Source organism: Pezoporus flaviventris, unplaced genomic scaffold, assembly GCF_033815535.1.
Source record: "Pezoporus flaviventris isolate CSIRO_AGI_PZ_B2104156 unplaced genomic scaffold, CSIRO_AGI_Pfla_v1 ptg000001l, whole genome shotgun sequence".
Lineage (NCBI taxonomy): Eukaryota > Metazoa > Chordata > Aves > Psittaciformes > Psittacidae > Pezoporus > Pezoporus flaviventris.
Genome location: NW_026892549.1, coordinates 43,698,066 through 43,713,947, shown reverse-complemented (window position 1 = coordinate 43,713,947; position 15,882 = coordinate 43,698,066). Strand labels below are relative to the sequence as shown.

At 35.9% G+C, this 15,882-nt stretch overlaps 1 protein-coding gene across 1 annotated transcript in view; it reads left to right on the top strand.

Moving 5' to 3' along the window:
• The window catches only part of CERKL (ceramide kinase like), a 56,482-nt gene that overhangs the window by 38,438 nt on the left and 2,162 nt on the right, over window positions 1-15,882 (top strand). Inside the window, exons 5-12 of the mRNA XM_061451784.1 lie at window positions 1,292-1,355; window positions 4,785-4,927; window positions 9,829-9,903; window positions 11,306-11,483; window positions 11,754-11,822; window positions 12,131-12,159; window positions 12,244-12,352; window positions 15,379-15,475. Coding sequence (XP_061307768.1) covers window positions 1,292-1,355; window positions 4,785-4,927; window positions 9,829-9,903; window positions 11,306-11,483; window positions 11,754-11,822; window positions 12,131-12,159; window positions 12,244-12,352; window positions 15,379-15,475 — 764 coding nt within the window. The remainder of the gene's footprint in view (window positions 1-1,291; window positions 1,356-4,784; window positions 4,928-9,828; window positions 9,904-11,305; window positions 11,484-11,753; window positions 11,823-12,130; window positions 12,160-12,243; window positions 12,353-15,378; window positions 15,476-15,882) is intronic.

Below are 15,882 nucleotides of genomic sequence, written 5' to 3'. Positions count from 1 at the left end.
GAGTGTAATAGCCGAAATATTGCACTTCGATCTTCCAGAAGAGGTCCTGCAGGCAAGGAAATTCTGGAAATAATTCCTGAAAGCTATTCTAGTGATAGGTATTTTGGTAGCAAAATGATCATTCTCTGCCGGTGATATAATCAAAATAATTCCAGGTTTCAATTAAGAATTTCCAAAACACGAGGCTGTGGCTGGGAGATTTTGAAGTTTTATGTTGATATATGACGGTTTAGTGTGAAGTGCAAGAATTTTATCACTTTTAATTTTATTTTCTTTTTTGTAAGAAAGTTATATATACGCTCACTATCTATATGGATTTCTCTCTGCTTGTCTACATAGGGAAAGAAAGAGGTTTTCAGTTCTTGTAAGCAGCGTCTAGTCTGTAGAAATTCTATTATGATAGGTACAGATACGGAATGATTGTTTTAGACACCAAGACTAATAATTCTAACAGTGTTTAGAAACACTGGAGCTAAGCCTTGAACTATGCTAGCACCAGGGACAAGCAAGCATGAAAGATTAATGTAATTTTGCATATAATGATGCACATTCTTACACAAAAAATCCATCTGCAAGTGTCATGTCAGTCAGCAAAAATCTTTGATGGGTGGCTGCAGCTGGGTTGTCTCTTCTGGCAAAGCTGGCCTAGAAAATGCTAAATGTAGTTATGATGCTCTGTGCCATCTGCAGTATGCCAGTTTATCCTGTCTTCGCTGGCATTTACAGTACTATATAGGGTATCAGCAAACACAGAGACATCAATGTAGAGTGACAGATTCATTTCCTCCAGAGGCTATGAACTCTGGTGTATACTTGTGCCACCTTCCTCTGTGTGTTATTTTCTGTTGTCACTGGTATTTGGCTTGATTTCATACTTCCGTGTTTAACTCCTCATATTTTTGATTTAGCAATTTGCATATCCTAACACAAAGGCAATTAAATTTGATTGATACTGAAATAATTCAGTCTTAACTGAGGATATGCTTACATTTTCCTGAAGTTTAGCAACTGTGTCAAGTGCTGAAACTTGCATTTTGATGCAACAAACGTTTTCTCTGATTCTCTGAATTTAAATGCATTAAATAGCCATGTGTCTGATAGCGGCTGAGTTTTAATGTGGCTTTCCTTTTTGCTACCATAACTGTAAAACGTACCTTGTCATGCTTATAATGTGGTTCATGATTTAAAAAATAATCTGATTTGAACTACTGTATGTTCCTTGTGTAAAAATTTAAAGAATACCCTAAATTTATTGAATCTTCTAATAATTAAATACTGTCATTTTCTGTAGTAACTGAATATGAAGGACATGCTCTCTCGGTACTTAAAGAATGTGAACTCCAAGCATTTGATGGGTAAGTTTTTCAGTGACAATGAATGTTAGTAAACCTTATCATGTTAAGTTTTTATTTGTATTCCAAAACTGTGCTAGTAAGTATTTGATGAGTTATGCTGTTTCACGTATACATTAAGCCTGAGAAAAATCGGTTCTTATTAGATGCTTTGGGTTTTTATAGCTTACTGACAATAGGTATATGTTTTAGATTTGTAAGTATTGCTAAATATACATAAAGCTTTTGTAAATGTGCTTCATGAAAGTGTCAGTCTGTATCTGCAAGAATGGCACTCTGTTTCACTCTCTCTATTCAAATGGTTCCAAAGGAGAACATTTTATCTAAAAGTAACTTGAACGTTTTTTCAATTAAAAAAATAATTCAAACTTCCTTCAAGTTCAGTAAAAACAACTGAACAAGAATTTTCAAAGACCTTGCTATGAGGATTAATCCTGCAATCTTAGTATTTTTACATTAATCATTAAATGATGAAATTCACTAATGTGGAGGAATAGTCTGGCATACTGTGGAAGTCTGACAGCATTCTTACAATTTTTATTGGAATATGCAGTGAGTCATACAAGAAGGCTTCAATAGTGTTTTATAGTCTAATCAACTGGTATTAGTTCTAGAAACTCATGGATTTAGGTGAGAAAATAGATCTAAAAATGTATATATATAGATATATTCCAGATTCCAAGGATAATTTCTTTCCAATTAAGATGTGAGTTTTGAGGTGCTAGCTCGGGAACCAGTTAATGCTGGGAAGCAGATATGAAGAAAGAGAAGAAAAATCTTTCTTCTTGCACAAACCCCTTCCACTCTGAGTCTTATTTAAGTTATTTCATCTTTGATCATTGGGTAGAGTCACTGAAGTACTTCCCCTGTAAGACTTCTCTCCAGTAGTCAGAACTTTGGGCAAATAGGAATGGAAGAAGCTGGAAGAATAGTGTTTAAGTCAATGTGCTGCTAGGATTTCTGAGGTGAAAAGATCCCTGTCCTTTCTAAGTTAGCTGAATAAGTGTTTGCTTGTTTTCCTTCCTCTTTTTTTTTTATTTGTCATGTGGAAATTAAGTAGCTTTTATTATTGGAGGTTACAAACAAAAATGAAATTTCTGAAGTGTTTGAAAAAGGAGTTTTATGACTCCTCAAATAGCTTGGCCTTCATCTATGTGCTCATTCAATGAACACAATACAGCATTAAATATACACCTATTAAATAGCTAACTTGGGATGCTTTTTGATTTGAGATCATAGTGAAGATGACTTGCAAGGGGTAACTCTTTACACTGATGTACCAAGCGATATCTTAATTTTTATTTTCAAGTAAAATCTACAGAGAGCAATAGGATGAAGTCAGCGTTTGTATTATGCAAAGAACTGCTACTTTGAAAAAGAAAGCTGCGAAACGTCTCTAGTCTCTCTCTTCTTCATTATCTTGAGAATAATTCTAATTCTTAAGAACAGGAGGAGAAACTATTTGAAATCGGGATTTTCTTTTTCAAATTGCTTAAAGGCTTATGGTGTACTTTTGATTATGTACCTGTGAAGTTCTTTGTGACTTCCCCATTGCTGTCTAGCCTAAGAATTTTTGCCATAGATATTAATATCTTATAGGCCCCCCAAACTCCCTCAGTGTTTCCCAAATTAAATTTTAATGTCAATTTTATCGAAAATTAAACATGAAAATTCATGGGATCTGGTTTGAATTGAAAATGAACTCCACAACAGTGAAATTGTCCTACTGATGAAAATAAATCAGGCAACAAAAAAATATCTAACAACCACCTGGCATCTTTTCACAATTTCCATTAAGTCTTGAGATATTTTTGTTCTTGGAGAAGTGTTGCTTGTGACTTGGCAGACTTCAATTCTTTCCTGTTTTGCCCCGGCTTCCTGTACGGGTTCGTTCAAGTTGAATACTGTGCCAGTCACTTAGTTCCCTGTTTAGAAAATAGAATAGCACTTCTCAACCTTTTTAGATGTGGAAGGCATTGTATGTGGTGGCAAGAGGTAAGGTAGTTTTTGTGCCATTTTTATATGGCAGAGTTAACATAGAACTGATCTGCCTTGGCCAAGCTTAGAAGCAACTCAAGCAAGGTAGGTGAAGACAGAAGGCCATGTAAATAGTTGATTTGAAAACTTGTGTGTAATGGTAGACTGACAGCTAGACAGATGTTCCTTCCTCTAAAGAGCCTTCTCCAAGGTCTTAGTCAGTCTATCTGCTCAGACTTTCTATTCCTTATCCATAGCAGGTTCTCACTGATTAGCTTTTGAATCCCTAGTCCCTGACAGTATCTCTATTTTCAGTCAAAAAGGCAACTCTTGATTAATGCCAAATTAATAAAAATTCAAGTTACCAGCAATTTTATTCTATTCCTTAAACTCTTCATCTATTTTCAGTAACAACAAACACAGCCTCCCCAAACCAGAAGATAATATATTATATTTTCAAAAGTTTCAATAGCAAGCAGACAATCCGCCTGAGTCCTTCCAGGTGTCTAGTGAATCAGACTACAAAGATTAACTGGTTTTGCTACTGTGGAAGGTAACTTTTAAGCCTAGGAGTAAACCAATATAAACAAAAATGAGACAAAAGACAGGAGATGACTGTGAGCTTCAAGAAAATGTGCTCCAAACATAGTTTCAGAACTGAATTCATACAGACATTAAAAAAATATATCTTAAGTGCCACCTAAATTCAATCTTGTATTGTAAATGCTTGGAGTGTATTATTACTATTTTTATAATGTGTTTACTTTAAAAAGATATCTTTCAAACATTGCTAATTTGGAGAATCACTTTAACAGTTACTTAGATAAACAAAAACAGAAAAAAGGAAAGATGTTTGCTGTAACAGAGCTTTTATAGACAGATGCATTCCTCTCTATAGCCACAGCAGGTGGGAGTTCAATTACATGCTCCAGAAGCAGTGATTAAGTACCTTGATGCAAAGGATTGCTGGCACTAAGGTTTTATGCCTTGCTAAATCCCTCAACTGGCTGCATAGTGTGTGGAAATAGCTGTTTTCAAGTATTTTTATTTTTATTGTACTATTTGGTGAGTTATTATAAGGGCATTTAGAAAGCATTGGAATGCTTATCTGTATCAGCATTGCAAGATTTAAAAGAACTTTTCCACTGAGGCACTTGAGCATGTGCTTAACTCGGTTCACACGCACAATGTGTGATAAGGTAAGAAATATGTTCTAAGTTGTTAAATATATTTACCCCTACTGAGATAGAAGAAAGCAGAAATAAGGATGCTTTTATCTTGTTAGTTAACATTCACTGATCTGACAGTGAAGCCCTATCTTATTCTTAAAAAAAAATGTTTTTTAGCTATTTGAAGTATCATTATGTGCATGGTGTGTGGTAGCTGCCTTCCACTTGTTTGCTCAGCTCTGGCAGAGTTTATTTTGAACTGTTTAGCATTTTTGTTTCGTAATAGGGTTGTTTGTGTCGGTGGAGATGGATCTGTCAGTGAAGTTGCTCATGGTCTGCTACTTAAAGCCCAGATAGATGCTGGAAAAGACACAGACTATATACCAACGCCTGTCAGAGCACCAGTTCCTCTTGGAGTAATACCAGCAGGTGAGACTGAAAGGTACTGTTACATGCTGTAAGCCTTCTGTTTTAAATCCCTCTGGCATGTTTTACAGTTTTGGCTACTAGAGGCTGTTCTTGGTGCTAAAGCTTCAGTTACTTAAGGGAGCTATTGAATAACTGTCCTAAATTAGTGATTTAGATTGATTACAAATGACTAGATTTTAAATCATTATGATAATTTATAGTAATGGCACAGATGAGCTCTTTGCCTAAAGGAAGAAGCTCAGGATGAAGTAAACTAAAATAATTTTCAGCTGATCCAGGCAAAGATCAAGTTTTGTCCCTGTTTGCTGCCAGAAATGGTACCAAACAAAAACTCTCTAGAATTTTCTTAATATAAGCCATGCTGCTTTCTTTTTCTCTCCAGTTTTCTTGGCAATATTCTCAGTTGGATTCATGCTTAAGGTCTATTTTTAAATGGTGTCCTAGGAATACATTTTGTGGATTACAGTTTAAAAAAAACAAAACTGCACACGAAACAGTCCTCCAGACCTGAAAATGTATGCATCTCTTTAAATCCTCTTGGTAATTTATTAACTTACACTTGCGTCTAGTGGTGTGGTTTCTTTGTTTAGGGATTGGGGGGGTATGTGTATGTGTCCCTTCTCCTCACAATTTTTGTATTTGCCCTTCTTAGAGCATGACTAAGGCCAGGCAGGGAGGCTTAGCTAGAATTAGTACAGGTAGGTTGATTCTGGACACCCCTCTTTAAAAGAAGACGGGTAGTTTTGCGTGGACGCTACCTTCTGGTGTGGATGCTAATGTGACTACTTGATGTGATTTCTCGGATGTTTTTAACTAGTAAGGAAAAAATTCCCTCAGCCACGTAAACAGCAAATTGTTGTTTTCAATTTTCTGTCAAAAAAAAAAAGAGCAAGTTGGTTCCCAATGGAGCAAGCAGGTTTTAAGTGCTTTGGCTTGCTTTGCGCTTCTAAAAGTAGCATTAAGGCAGGGACTAGTTGCTTTTAAATATTCAAGATTACACTAGCTTTTTCAAGTTAAAGACCCCTTGGAAACATATTGGTGAAAGATACTGTAATCTTGAAGACATGAAGCAAATGAATATTAGTACAGCAGTTGAACCATCACTTATATTCAGTTGTTATGAATATCTTGACAGTGCTGAGATGGAATCTCCAGCACTGACTCTGTGCTGTTTGGGTGTGCTTCGGTCACTATGCCTCATCATTAGGACTTATTCTCTCCGGTTTAAGACAAGTATGTCATTATCAAAAAGGATTTGTGAATATAAAAGAATACTGTATATCTTGTTACACAGAATGCCATAGACTTTGTTAAAAGAGAACGCGAGAACAATTTATGAGAAACTCCTTTAAAAATTCTTAGAAAATGATCTATATTTTGTTTCCATATTACTGACATACAAAAAAGTAGTCAGGAAAATGGGTAAGTATACTTGTGCACATGATGAAGATGGAACTCAGTGGTCAATTAATCATGTTGCCTGCCCAGAAATCCATTGTACCAAATTATTAGGACTCTCCAGCTGAGTAAAAATAGAAGCTTTGTTACGGGATTAAACTCTGGTCGTAGCCTCTATTATAAGCAGTGAAGACAACATTTTGAAGTTTCAGCCAACTTGATGGGAAGGAGCTGCTCTTGGAACAGTTTACCTCCTGAAGAGAAAGGTCCAGAGGGGAGTGTGTTTTTACTACAATACTCTACTGAGCTGCCTTATTCTGGCCCAAATCAAATGGATGAGATGTGGGGAAGCCTGCAGTGGCACTGCTGGCCATTAGCAAAAGCGTGTGTTGCTATGGGAACTACTGCTAAGGAACTGTGAAGGGGGAATGGGAGGAAGGGGAGGGGGAACTGGGAGAACATTAAAAAAGCTATCCAATTGTTACAGAGCAAGAGACAATCTTTATCTGATGGCTGTGAACCTTTTGGTCCTAAATGGTTCTTTTAAATAAATTCATGATTTCCAATTAATTCAGAAAAATGAAATATTACTGAGGAACTGTCAATTTCTGCGATATTTCAGGCAAAGAACCAAAATGTTGGTGCAGTTTTCATCAGAATTTTAGCTATGCTTGACTAGGAAGTCATTACATCACATTTATCTGTTTGGATGGGGGAGACATTAACAGCCTTATGAATATTCATGTTGTCTGGTTAATTAAGTTAATTGTACTGCAGAAGTGCTTGCACTTCCAAGGACAATTTTTTTTCTATACAGTTTCTGTTTTGTACCTTCATCAGTCATGCTTTACATGACTTGCAGATACTTTGTCCTTACTGTGATGCTTTTGCACATTTTGTAGAAAGGAGGTTGTTGGAAATTGTTGTAATGTCAGGAAAATGGGTTCCTATTTTGAATAGAATTGTATTTTTTGAATAATCTTCTTTGTTTCTGTTTAAAAAAAAGGCTGGTGACAGAGAAGCTGGAGTTGCATTTTTCCTGTAAAATGAGTAGTTGGAGTGAGATCTAAAAATGTGACTTGGTAACCTGTCAGGGGGGTGCATGCCCATACATGAGCATCACAGAGGTTGTGATCCAAGTAACATGATAGTGTTTGGGGGGAACCACCTTGTTATTGATAAATAATATTCAGAGCTTACATAGGGGAGAAAAAGATTACTTGGGAAGATGAATAATGTCATTAAAACCATTATTTTGGAATCACCACTTAAATCAGCAAAGCTTGTATTAGAATGTTTTTTGTATGATAACTTCCATTGTTTTCACTCTATTTATAAGCTTGGTGGCTGTTGGTTTTTGTTGTTTGGGGGGGTGTTTTTGGGAGGGGTGTTGGTGGTTTAGGCATCCTGCTTGCATAGGAGCTAGGCAATGAGACACATTATTGAATCATTACTGGGATTATAATGCTGTTGTATTAAGGGTTTTACATAGAGAATACTTGCTATTGCAAAACTATGCTTGTTCTAGGGATAGACCTTCAACTTGTGGAAAGGGGGATGTAGCACACACACTTCTGAACACAGACAGCACTTTGTATATATTCCCAGGAGTCATGAAGGGGTGGGGTTTTGCCTTGTTTACTTCTGCAAATGTTAATGAGCTCCACAGATTTAAGAGAAAGATGCAATTACTTGTGCCTATCCTGTTTAGAAGGAATGAGATTTAACTCTCATTAAAGTCAGTATGAAGCTTGGTATTGACTTCAGCCACGGTCATTTGTTATCTTGCTGCCATCTGTATCGATAAATTTCCCCTACTTAAATGAGGAAATACAGTTTTAATACATACCAGCCTGATCTTCAGAAGTACAGAAAAGCTTTGTGCTCTTTTATTAGCTTGATCTTCAGTGGCAAGGAAAAAAGAATAAATATATATTTTTATATATATAATTTTATATATCTATTTTATATATATAAACTTACATATATACGTTGTTTTTCAGAACAACAACGTTCCTTTTGTTAGTTTACAGGAAATACACAAAATTTTCATGAGCTGTAAATATCTGCTGCTTGTGTGTCTGATTTCCTTTGTTTGGGAGAGGTTACCTGTAGGAGTTGATAAGAGTTGCAGAAAACTGATCAAAGGAAATACAAGAGTACTTTTGAGCTACTATTTTGGCTAGCTTCACTGACTAAGCAGAGTTAGTTAGATCTAGATGTTAAATCCTATAAGTAATACAAACATGAAATTCTGTTGGGCAGGTAATTGTGTTATTCTGTGAAGAACTGCTATTTAGGTCAAACCTAATTTTTATGTGCCCAAATTTTCCATATAGAACTGTATTTTATGCTCCTTGAATTAAAAACCTCACTATTTTGTATGGTAAATGGTATGCAGAGCTACAGTTTTGCCTTTTTTATGGGTGTTGTGCAGAAATGAAAGTTCAAATTGCTTTTAGTTGAGTTGTTGGGCACAAATTATTGAGATTGTGATATTCTTAATAAACTGGACTTCCTGTTAATATATCTACAGAGACTTTCTTTTGGGAGGAAAAAAGCTTTTAGCTTTAGCTTTTGAAGTTGTCAGTTTATTATTCTTTTAAAGCACTTCATAATCCCAATTTGCTGGATTTTAACACTTTTATAGGAAAAGGAGGAAGAAATTAGAATATATTCACCTATAACATTCTGAGAAATAGGTGAATAAAATTACATTTCAGTTTGAATTGTTCAAAGAATAAAACTGTACATAACCTGATTTCTTCCATGTACCACTGCAGGTGTAATCTTCAGGGAATGTTTTGTATCTGTAATCTTGATAGGTGTTCCTCATACCTCACTGGTTTCCTTTACATAGCAGGAACCCTGAGAGCCTTACTCAGAGCTATTCTCTCTGATGGTATGAAGGTTTCCCATGAGGTTCCAAATATTCAGAATTACTTTTGAAGACTGAGAAGCATTAAGGATGTAACAGGTGCTCTGTGAGATACTGACATACATTTCCCAGTTGTTCTTTCACTATTGTTTCTAAGAAACTAAAATGTAGCCTCCAAGAGGCATAGCAGCTGCCTTAGAATGGATCTAGTAGAAATTTGGGTAACGTACTGCCTGAGTATTACATTATTTTTACATCCTGAAAATCTTTCCCAAATATATCTTATTAGATAATCTGCTTTCTAGTACAGTTACTCAGTAGATCATTTAAGTATAGAAGTGATTTTTAAGGAGCTAGTTAAAAACACCCTCCAACACGTCAATTTTTGCCTTGGTCTTTATAACATTTATGAATGAATTTGCAGAGGTGATTTTTATAGACCTCTGGGAGTTTTAATGGTTTTAATTTGTACTATTCAGCACTTATGCTGTTACCAAGACTAAGGCTTTCTTATTTTGAAAATGCAGTAAATGTCTTAGTTTCTTAACTCAAACACTGCTGAGTAACAGGAAAAATAATACACAACATCTCTCATTTTTACAATAGTTTGTTTTCACTTTTACAGGTACTACTAATATTTTGGCTCATACTCTCCATGGTATTAAGCATGCAGTGACTGCAACGTTGCATATTATAATGGGTAAATATTTATACACGTATTATCAAATTTTCAATAATAAAGCAGCATTTAGAATGCCACGAGTTCTTTAATAAAGACGTAACATTATGCTGTATCACTGAAAACTGTATTTTTAAATGCAAATGATTCTGTCTTGATTTGTAGCGTACTGGATCTGTTATGATTTTTTGTCTATAGTTCAGTAATAAGGATTGTGGACCTCATTTCCTGGTAACTAAAATCTGCCATGGAATAATGTCTGATTTTGGCATTCATGCCCTCTTACTGATGTTCTTTTAATGCAAAAAGTAACCTTTTCCAGACTTGATAGCGTTACCCTGTATGTGTTGTTATGCAATGATATGTTGCATAATCACTTGATTATTTTACTTTAATATACCTGCTGAAGACAATAGTAAAATATACAATTCTTCCCTCGAGGAAGTTGTTAGGACTGGGCTTTTCAGGAAAGTATTCTCATATTTCTGAGAAAGTATAATTCATCTTTTTAGCTCCATGTGTATTTCTTTTAAATACTAAGTTTCTATAAGAAAGCTTTAGTAGTAGAAAAAAATTGCATCACTGGCCATTTGGTCTGCACAATTAATAGCTTTCTGAATGTGAAAATGTAATTATGCTAAAAGGAAAAATGAAGTTGCTTGTGCAAACCTTATTTTCAGGTCTTAGGAAATAGCAAATACTTCATTGAGCAGCATTAACATTCCTTTCAAAGCAAATAAAAGAATTCCAAATGAAAGAAGAGAAAAATGGGGAGGGTCCATCTTGAGTATTTATTTTCTAGACATTGCAGTCAGCACTGGAAGAGCCTTTCCTCTCTCTCTTAGACAGTGATATACAAGCCTTTTAAGTAAAATGTAAACCTATCTTTTTTAATCTGAGACAGTCAATCTAATGGAAACCACCCAGGTTCTATTACAGAAGAAATGTATGTACCCTACCTTGAACAGAATTAGATGTGTAAATTCTATGACTGTAAACATTAATACATGTAAACCTTTTATGTAAGCGTTCCCCTATCTCCCACGGTACACTGTTTGGCCATTACAAATTTTTGGTGAAATGATTGGAAACACTTATGTAGAAGTATTACATTTTCTTTGATGCTGATTGTTGAAATTCTGAGTAGAATTAAGTATCAGACCCTTTGCAGTGTGAAGTAGATGTTAAAAAGGCTTCAGTGAAAATTCATTTTGAAGCATCTGAACTTTGTTCTCTGAAATGACTGCTTTATCTGTATCTAGACTGATCCTGGTTCCTATTAGTAAAACTTGAATTCCTGAAGAGAGAAAAGTCTGGAGTTTTCTCTTGTGGCTAAATTAGGTGAAAAGGAAGTAGTAAATTGTATTTTGTTTGAAATACCAATGCAATTTCTCATTTCTGATACTTACCTTTAATATTTTAGGACACATTCAACCAGTAGATGTCTGTACTTTCAGTACGCCAACCAAGCTGTTGCGCTTTGGGTTCTCAGCTATGTTTGGTTTTGGTGCAAGGACTTTGGCTTTGGCTGAGAAGCACCGTTGGATGCCCTCCAATCAACGGAAGGATTTTGCTTTCATCAAAACACTGGCAGATCTCAAGTATGCCATGAGCTGTTATTTTTCTAGCATTTCTCATTTTCTTGAGGAAAATGTAATAATTAATGTGGTAAAAATATAGACAGCAGTAGTTTAGCTGTCTTAATTGCAGACAGATTTAACTCAGATGTGATGTATAACCCTCTTACAAATTAAAGAGGAGATAAATTCTGCATATTCAGCATCTCGTTAAAATCATCTTAACTTGGATAAAAGTCTGTCTAGCACTCAGAATATTGGTTGTCATGTTAGTAACTATCAATACTTTTCTAGGCCAGAGGAATGTGAATTATCATTTCTACCTCTACAAGTTCCGCAGGAAGACTCTCATAAGAATGACAAGTAAGTAAACCAGAGTCAAACAATTCCAAAGCTACAAAAGCGTGTCTTTGAAGATGAAACCGTACAAATTCTTAGTTTTGTTCAAATTTGATCATCAGGTAAAATAACCTTAAAAAAACACCCAAAACTTTTTGTGAACTGCAGGCTCACACACTTTGTGAAATGTTCCCTATAGACTATAAAGTCTTCCAGTCAGTATTATTGTTTTTTTCAGTTCCATTAATATCACTCTTTTCTAAAGTAGATGTTGTTTAAATTTGCTAAAAAGACTTTAAATTATTTTACCTACATTTTTTTCACTCTTTTAGAAAGAAGAGAGAGAAAATTAAAAAGAAGGGTGAGTTTTTGCTTTTATAGTTATTTAAAAGTGAACTGTAGCTGTTTAAACTGGAGTAATATAGAGTTACTCTGTTATATTTAGGTAGCAAGGATCAATGGCACAAAATTCAGGGTCACTTCCTGAATGTGAGCATTATGGCAATCCCTTGTCTGTGTTCAATGGCACCAAGAGGCTTGGCACCTAATACGAGGTCAGTAGGGGTTTAGAGAATTAGTCATGTCTATAAATTCTGACATCTTACCTTAAGACCTTGGCTTTTCTGAGAATACAGGCCTGTATTTAGGTAGTCTTTGTCCCCTCCGGAATGGGGGGAGGGAGCATGAACTGCAGCAGACTCTATAATCCCAGGAATTGTAATCAGTTTTTGGATCAGGCAAATAAGGTCAAGCAGTCTAACTAGAATAACGAGTGGATAATTGCTGTGATTAAATTAGTTGGCAAGTCTGACTTGAGTAGTAGTCATGGAGCAGTCATCTGTCATAGGATTTGGCTATGTGTAGAAACTTCTTTCTTTATTTTTTCCAAATATAAAGGTGCCCCTCATCTTCTGCTTTAGAGCCAACAGAAATGAAATAGGAATCTTTCTCCTGGTATGAAGAACTGAAATTCACACTTGTCGTGTTGTGTTTTTTGTTTTTTGTTTTTTAATTTCTCCTGAACGTGGGAAATGCTGTTTCTATGTATAAGATTTTGGGAAACAAATGAGTTATGTAATCTGGTTGTCAACATTGACTCATTTTGCCATTAGCTCATTGTCGAGAGTGTACTTTGTGGTGATCAGAACAGGTATCCAAGTGATAAATATTTGTACTTGATGTATCCAGTTGACCATTAAACAGAATAGCAAGTATGAACTTTGAAGTTATAAATGAAATATAACATGCTCCCTCAAAAAGAATGCAGAAGCTTATATTTTTATATATGTGTATCTATTAAAAAACAAAACAAAGCCCACAGCACTCGGCCAGGTTGCTGAAATGAGTCTGGTTTGTTTCATTTGATCATCATCAGGTGAAAATAGATGTGCCTTAAAAATGATCAGGTATTTTTCTTCACAAATCCTTGCTGATCTGGTAGAATTTGACTTCCTAGAAGCAATGTAGAAACAAGTGGTTTTGATGAAACTCCTATTGAGAAGTTTTCTTTGCTACAGGCATCCTGCTAAGCCTCAAGACAGTACTCTGATCCTGTCCCCTCCTAGTAACTTTCTTTGTTCAGCATTTAGTGTATTACATACCAGTCAGTAGAAACTGGTTCTTTTACTATACACTTGTCAGTCAGTAGAAACTGATGAGAAACTGACTCTTTTTCTTGTCAAAACCAACAGTTTCACCTGTGCTAGGTGGCCCTGCCTTGACAGGGGGGTTGGACTATGATCTCCAGAGGTTCCTTCCAACCCTAATAATTCTGTGATTCTGTCAAACTATTCTTTTTTTAGCTTCACTTTCTCTTTCCATCTGTTCTGGCACCTGTTTCTCAGTGACAGGGAATTTTACGACAACTCCATGCAGTTATTGCAGGTTTGACTGAGCCTGTTCCTCCCACAGTGTAGCTGCTCAGTGGATTCCCCTTTTTTGCTCTCGGTGGATTCTTTTCCCCTCTCTTTAAAAAAATAACCTTAGGAGTGCAGTCAGCCAGTAAGGTAGGAAGAGTAGACTCTTCAGACTGGTGCTTCACTTCTCATAGTGAATAGCATCTTGAATGTTGCACTAATTGTTAAGAGACTCAAGACCCATTATGAAAGCATCAGCTAAACTCAGCTAGGTTTCTCCACTCTGTGCTATTTTCTCCAAGAGGAAAAGTCTTTGCTGTGTGAAGACATTTGAAGTGGAATGAAAGCTCTGACTGCTGCCGTAACTCTAGTTAACACTAGTCTAAATTTGCAGAAACATGTCAAGATATGTTTAACTGTCTGCAGTATGTAAACCATTTAGGACATTTGTTTCTTACAGCATAGGTGTTGTGCTTTGCTGCAGGTTGGACTTGCAAAAGAATTAATGACAGTTTTTAGTCACCTCCTGAAGATAAAAGGCCATAGTGCCGAATGCATTGCCCAGCAGCATCCTGTGCCCCTCTATTGCAGCAAATATGATAAGGGGGCAACTTTTTCAATTTTACCATCGCTGTTTCCTAAATCAGCAAAGTAATGCTGTGCCAGGTGACTGATTCCATAGTTATGTACAAACTATCTTCCTGGATTGTGCTGTGTCAGAGTCTGAGAACACTCCTGATGCAGTTGTTCAATGGGGAGAGATCTGTGGTGGTAGGCTGGCAGCATTATTTCCAAGCATACATGCTGAATGAATAAATAAATATATATGTATGCATGCATATTCAGAAGATATGAAATGCATCTCTTTACAGAACACAATCTCAGCAATGATTGTCGTGTTCATTAGATGCTCTTGTTGAACATTGATTTGTCTCTATAAATTAAATGGGACTTAGGCATGATTGCATTGGGATTCAGGTTGTTAGCTTCTGAGATAAGGTACACTTGCGTTAAGGAATCTGTGAATTCTTACTAGCTCATTGTCTGACCCAGATTCTCAAAGGTGCTAAAATATCAGTGGTGACTGGATGCCTACGACCATTGAGTCTGCACTGTAGGGTCTCCTCTTGGTTAAACTCTAGTACGTGACTGTTATATCTTGTGCAAAATTCCCTTAGTTACAACTTTTATGTGCTTTGTGAAATGTGTAATTAGAACTGTACTGAGAACTGCTAACAGTTTGAATAGCGGCATAGTTAAAGATCAGGATCTTTGTTAGGGCAGCATGAATCTTAATGGCGGAGGTGAATGAACCCATAAGCAGTGGGCTGTACGATGGGGATGGGCTTGCATGCGTAATGGGAATGGCTTCATGGTATAGCTCTGTCTCATAGCATTTATGGTAACCATTCTGCTTTTCTGGAGAGAAAAGTGAAAAGATAAATCTGTGATCCCCAATGTTTAAAACCACCTGTTGAGGATAAAATAAGGGGTGATAAATTATATGTATCAGGGTCAATAAATTAAGGGTATTGATAAGGGAGTACAATTTTACTATTACAGTGTATGTTATAAATATATGGATACTATATAATGTTAATTGCATAGTTTATATTGATCTAGAGGGGGTGGCAAAAGATTTGAAAAACATTGAGACTAATTAACCTATTAAACTTCTGAATTAAAGAGTTTTCTTTTGGGACATAAATTGGTTTGCCTTTCAGGTTGAATAATGGAAGCATGGCTCTTATTGTTGTACAAAATACTTCTCGAACAGAGTTTATAAAACATCTCAAAAGATATGCCAGTGTAAAAAATCAGGTACTGTAAATTTCTTTCTGGGGATTATAAAAAGAACAGTTAATCGTGAAGATAGACATGCTGCAAGAGTTAATGTAAGCATCCTCATAAGGAGACTTAGCTTCCTGTCAGAATACATTAGCCCCCTTTTTATCTGTGTGGGTTTTTTGTTGGATTTTTTTCTTTTTAAATCACTGGACTAATACCGATTAGCCTATTTCAGCCCATCTGTTGTGGTTTAAATTGTATTTATGTTGTACCATAGTTTTATGGGTGTAAAGCCCTTTCACCAGAATAAAGGAAATGTATGCTGTATTTAAGTTTTGTATAGTACAGAGACCAAGGATGCAGACTGGGGGAGGCATCATGCAACTCTTTGTCAGAAACAGGTAAAGGTCATAATTTCAGTAGATAACTACATGCTATGC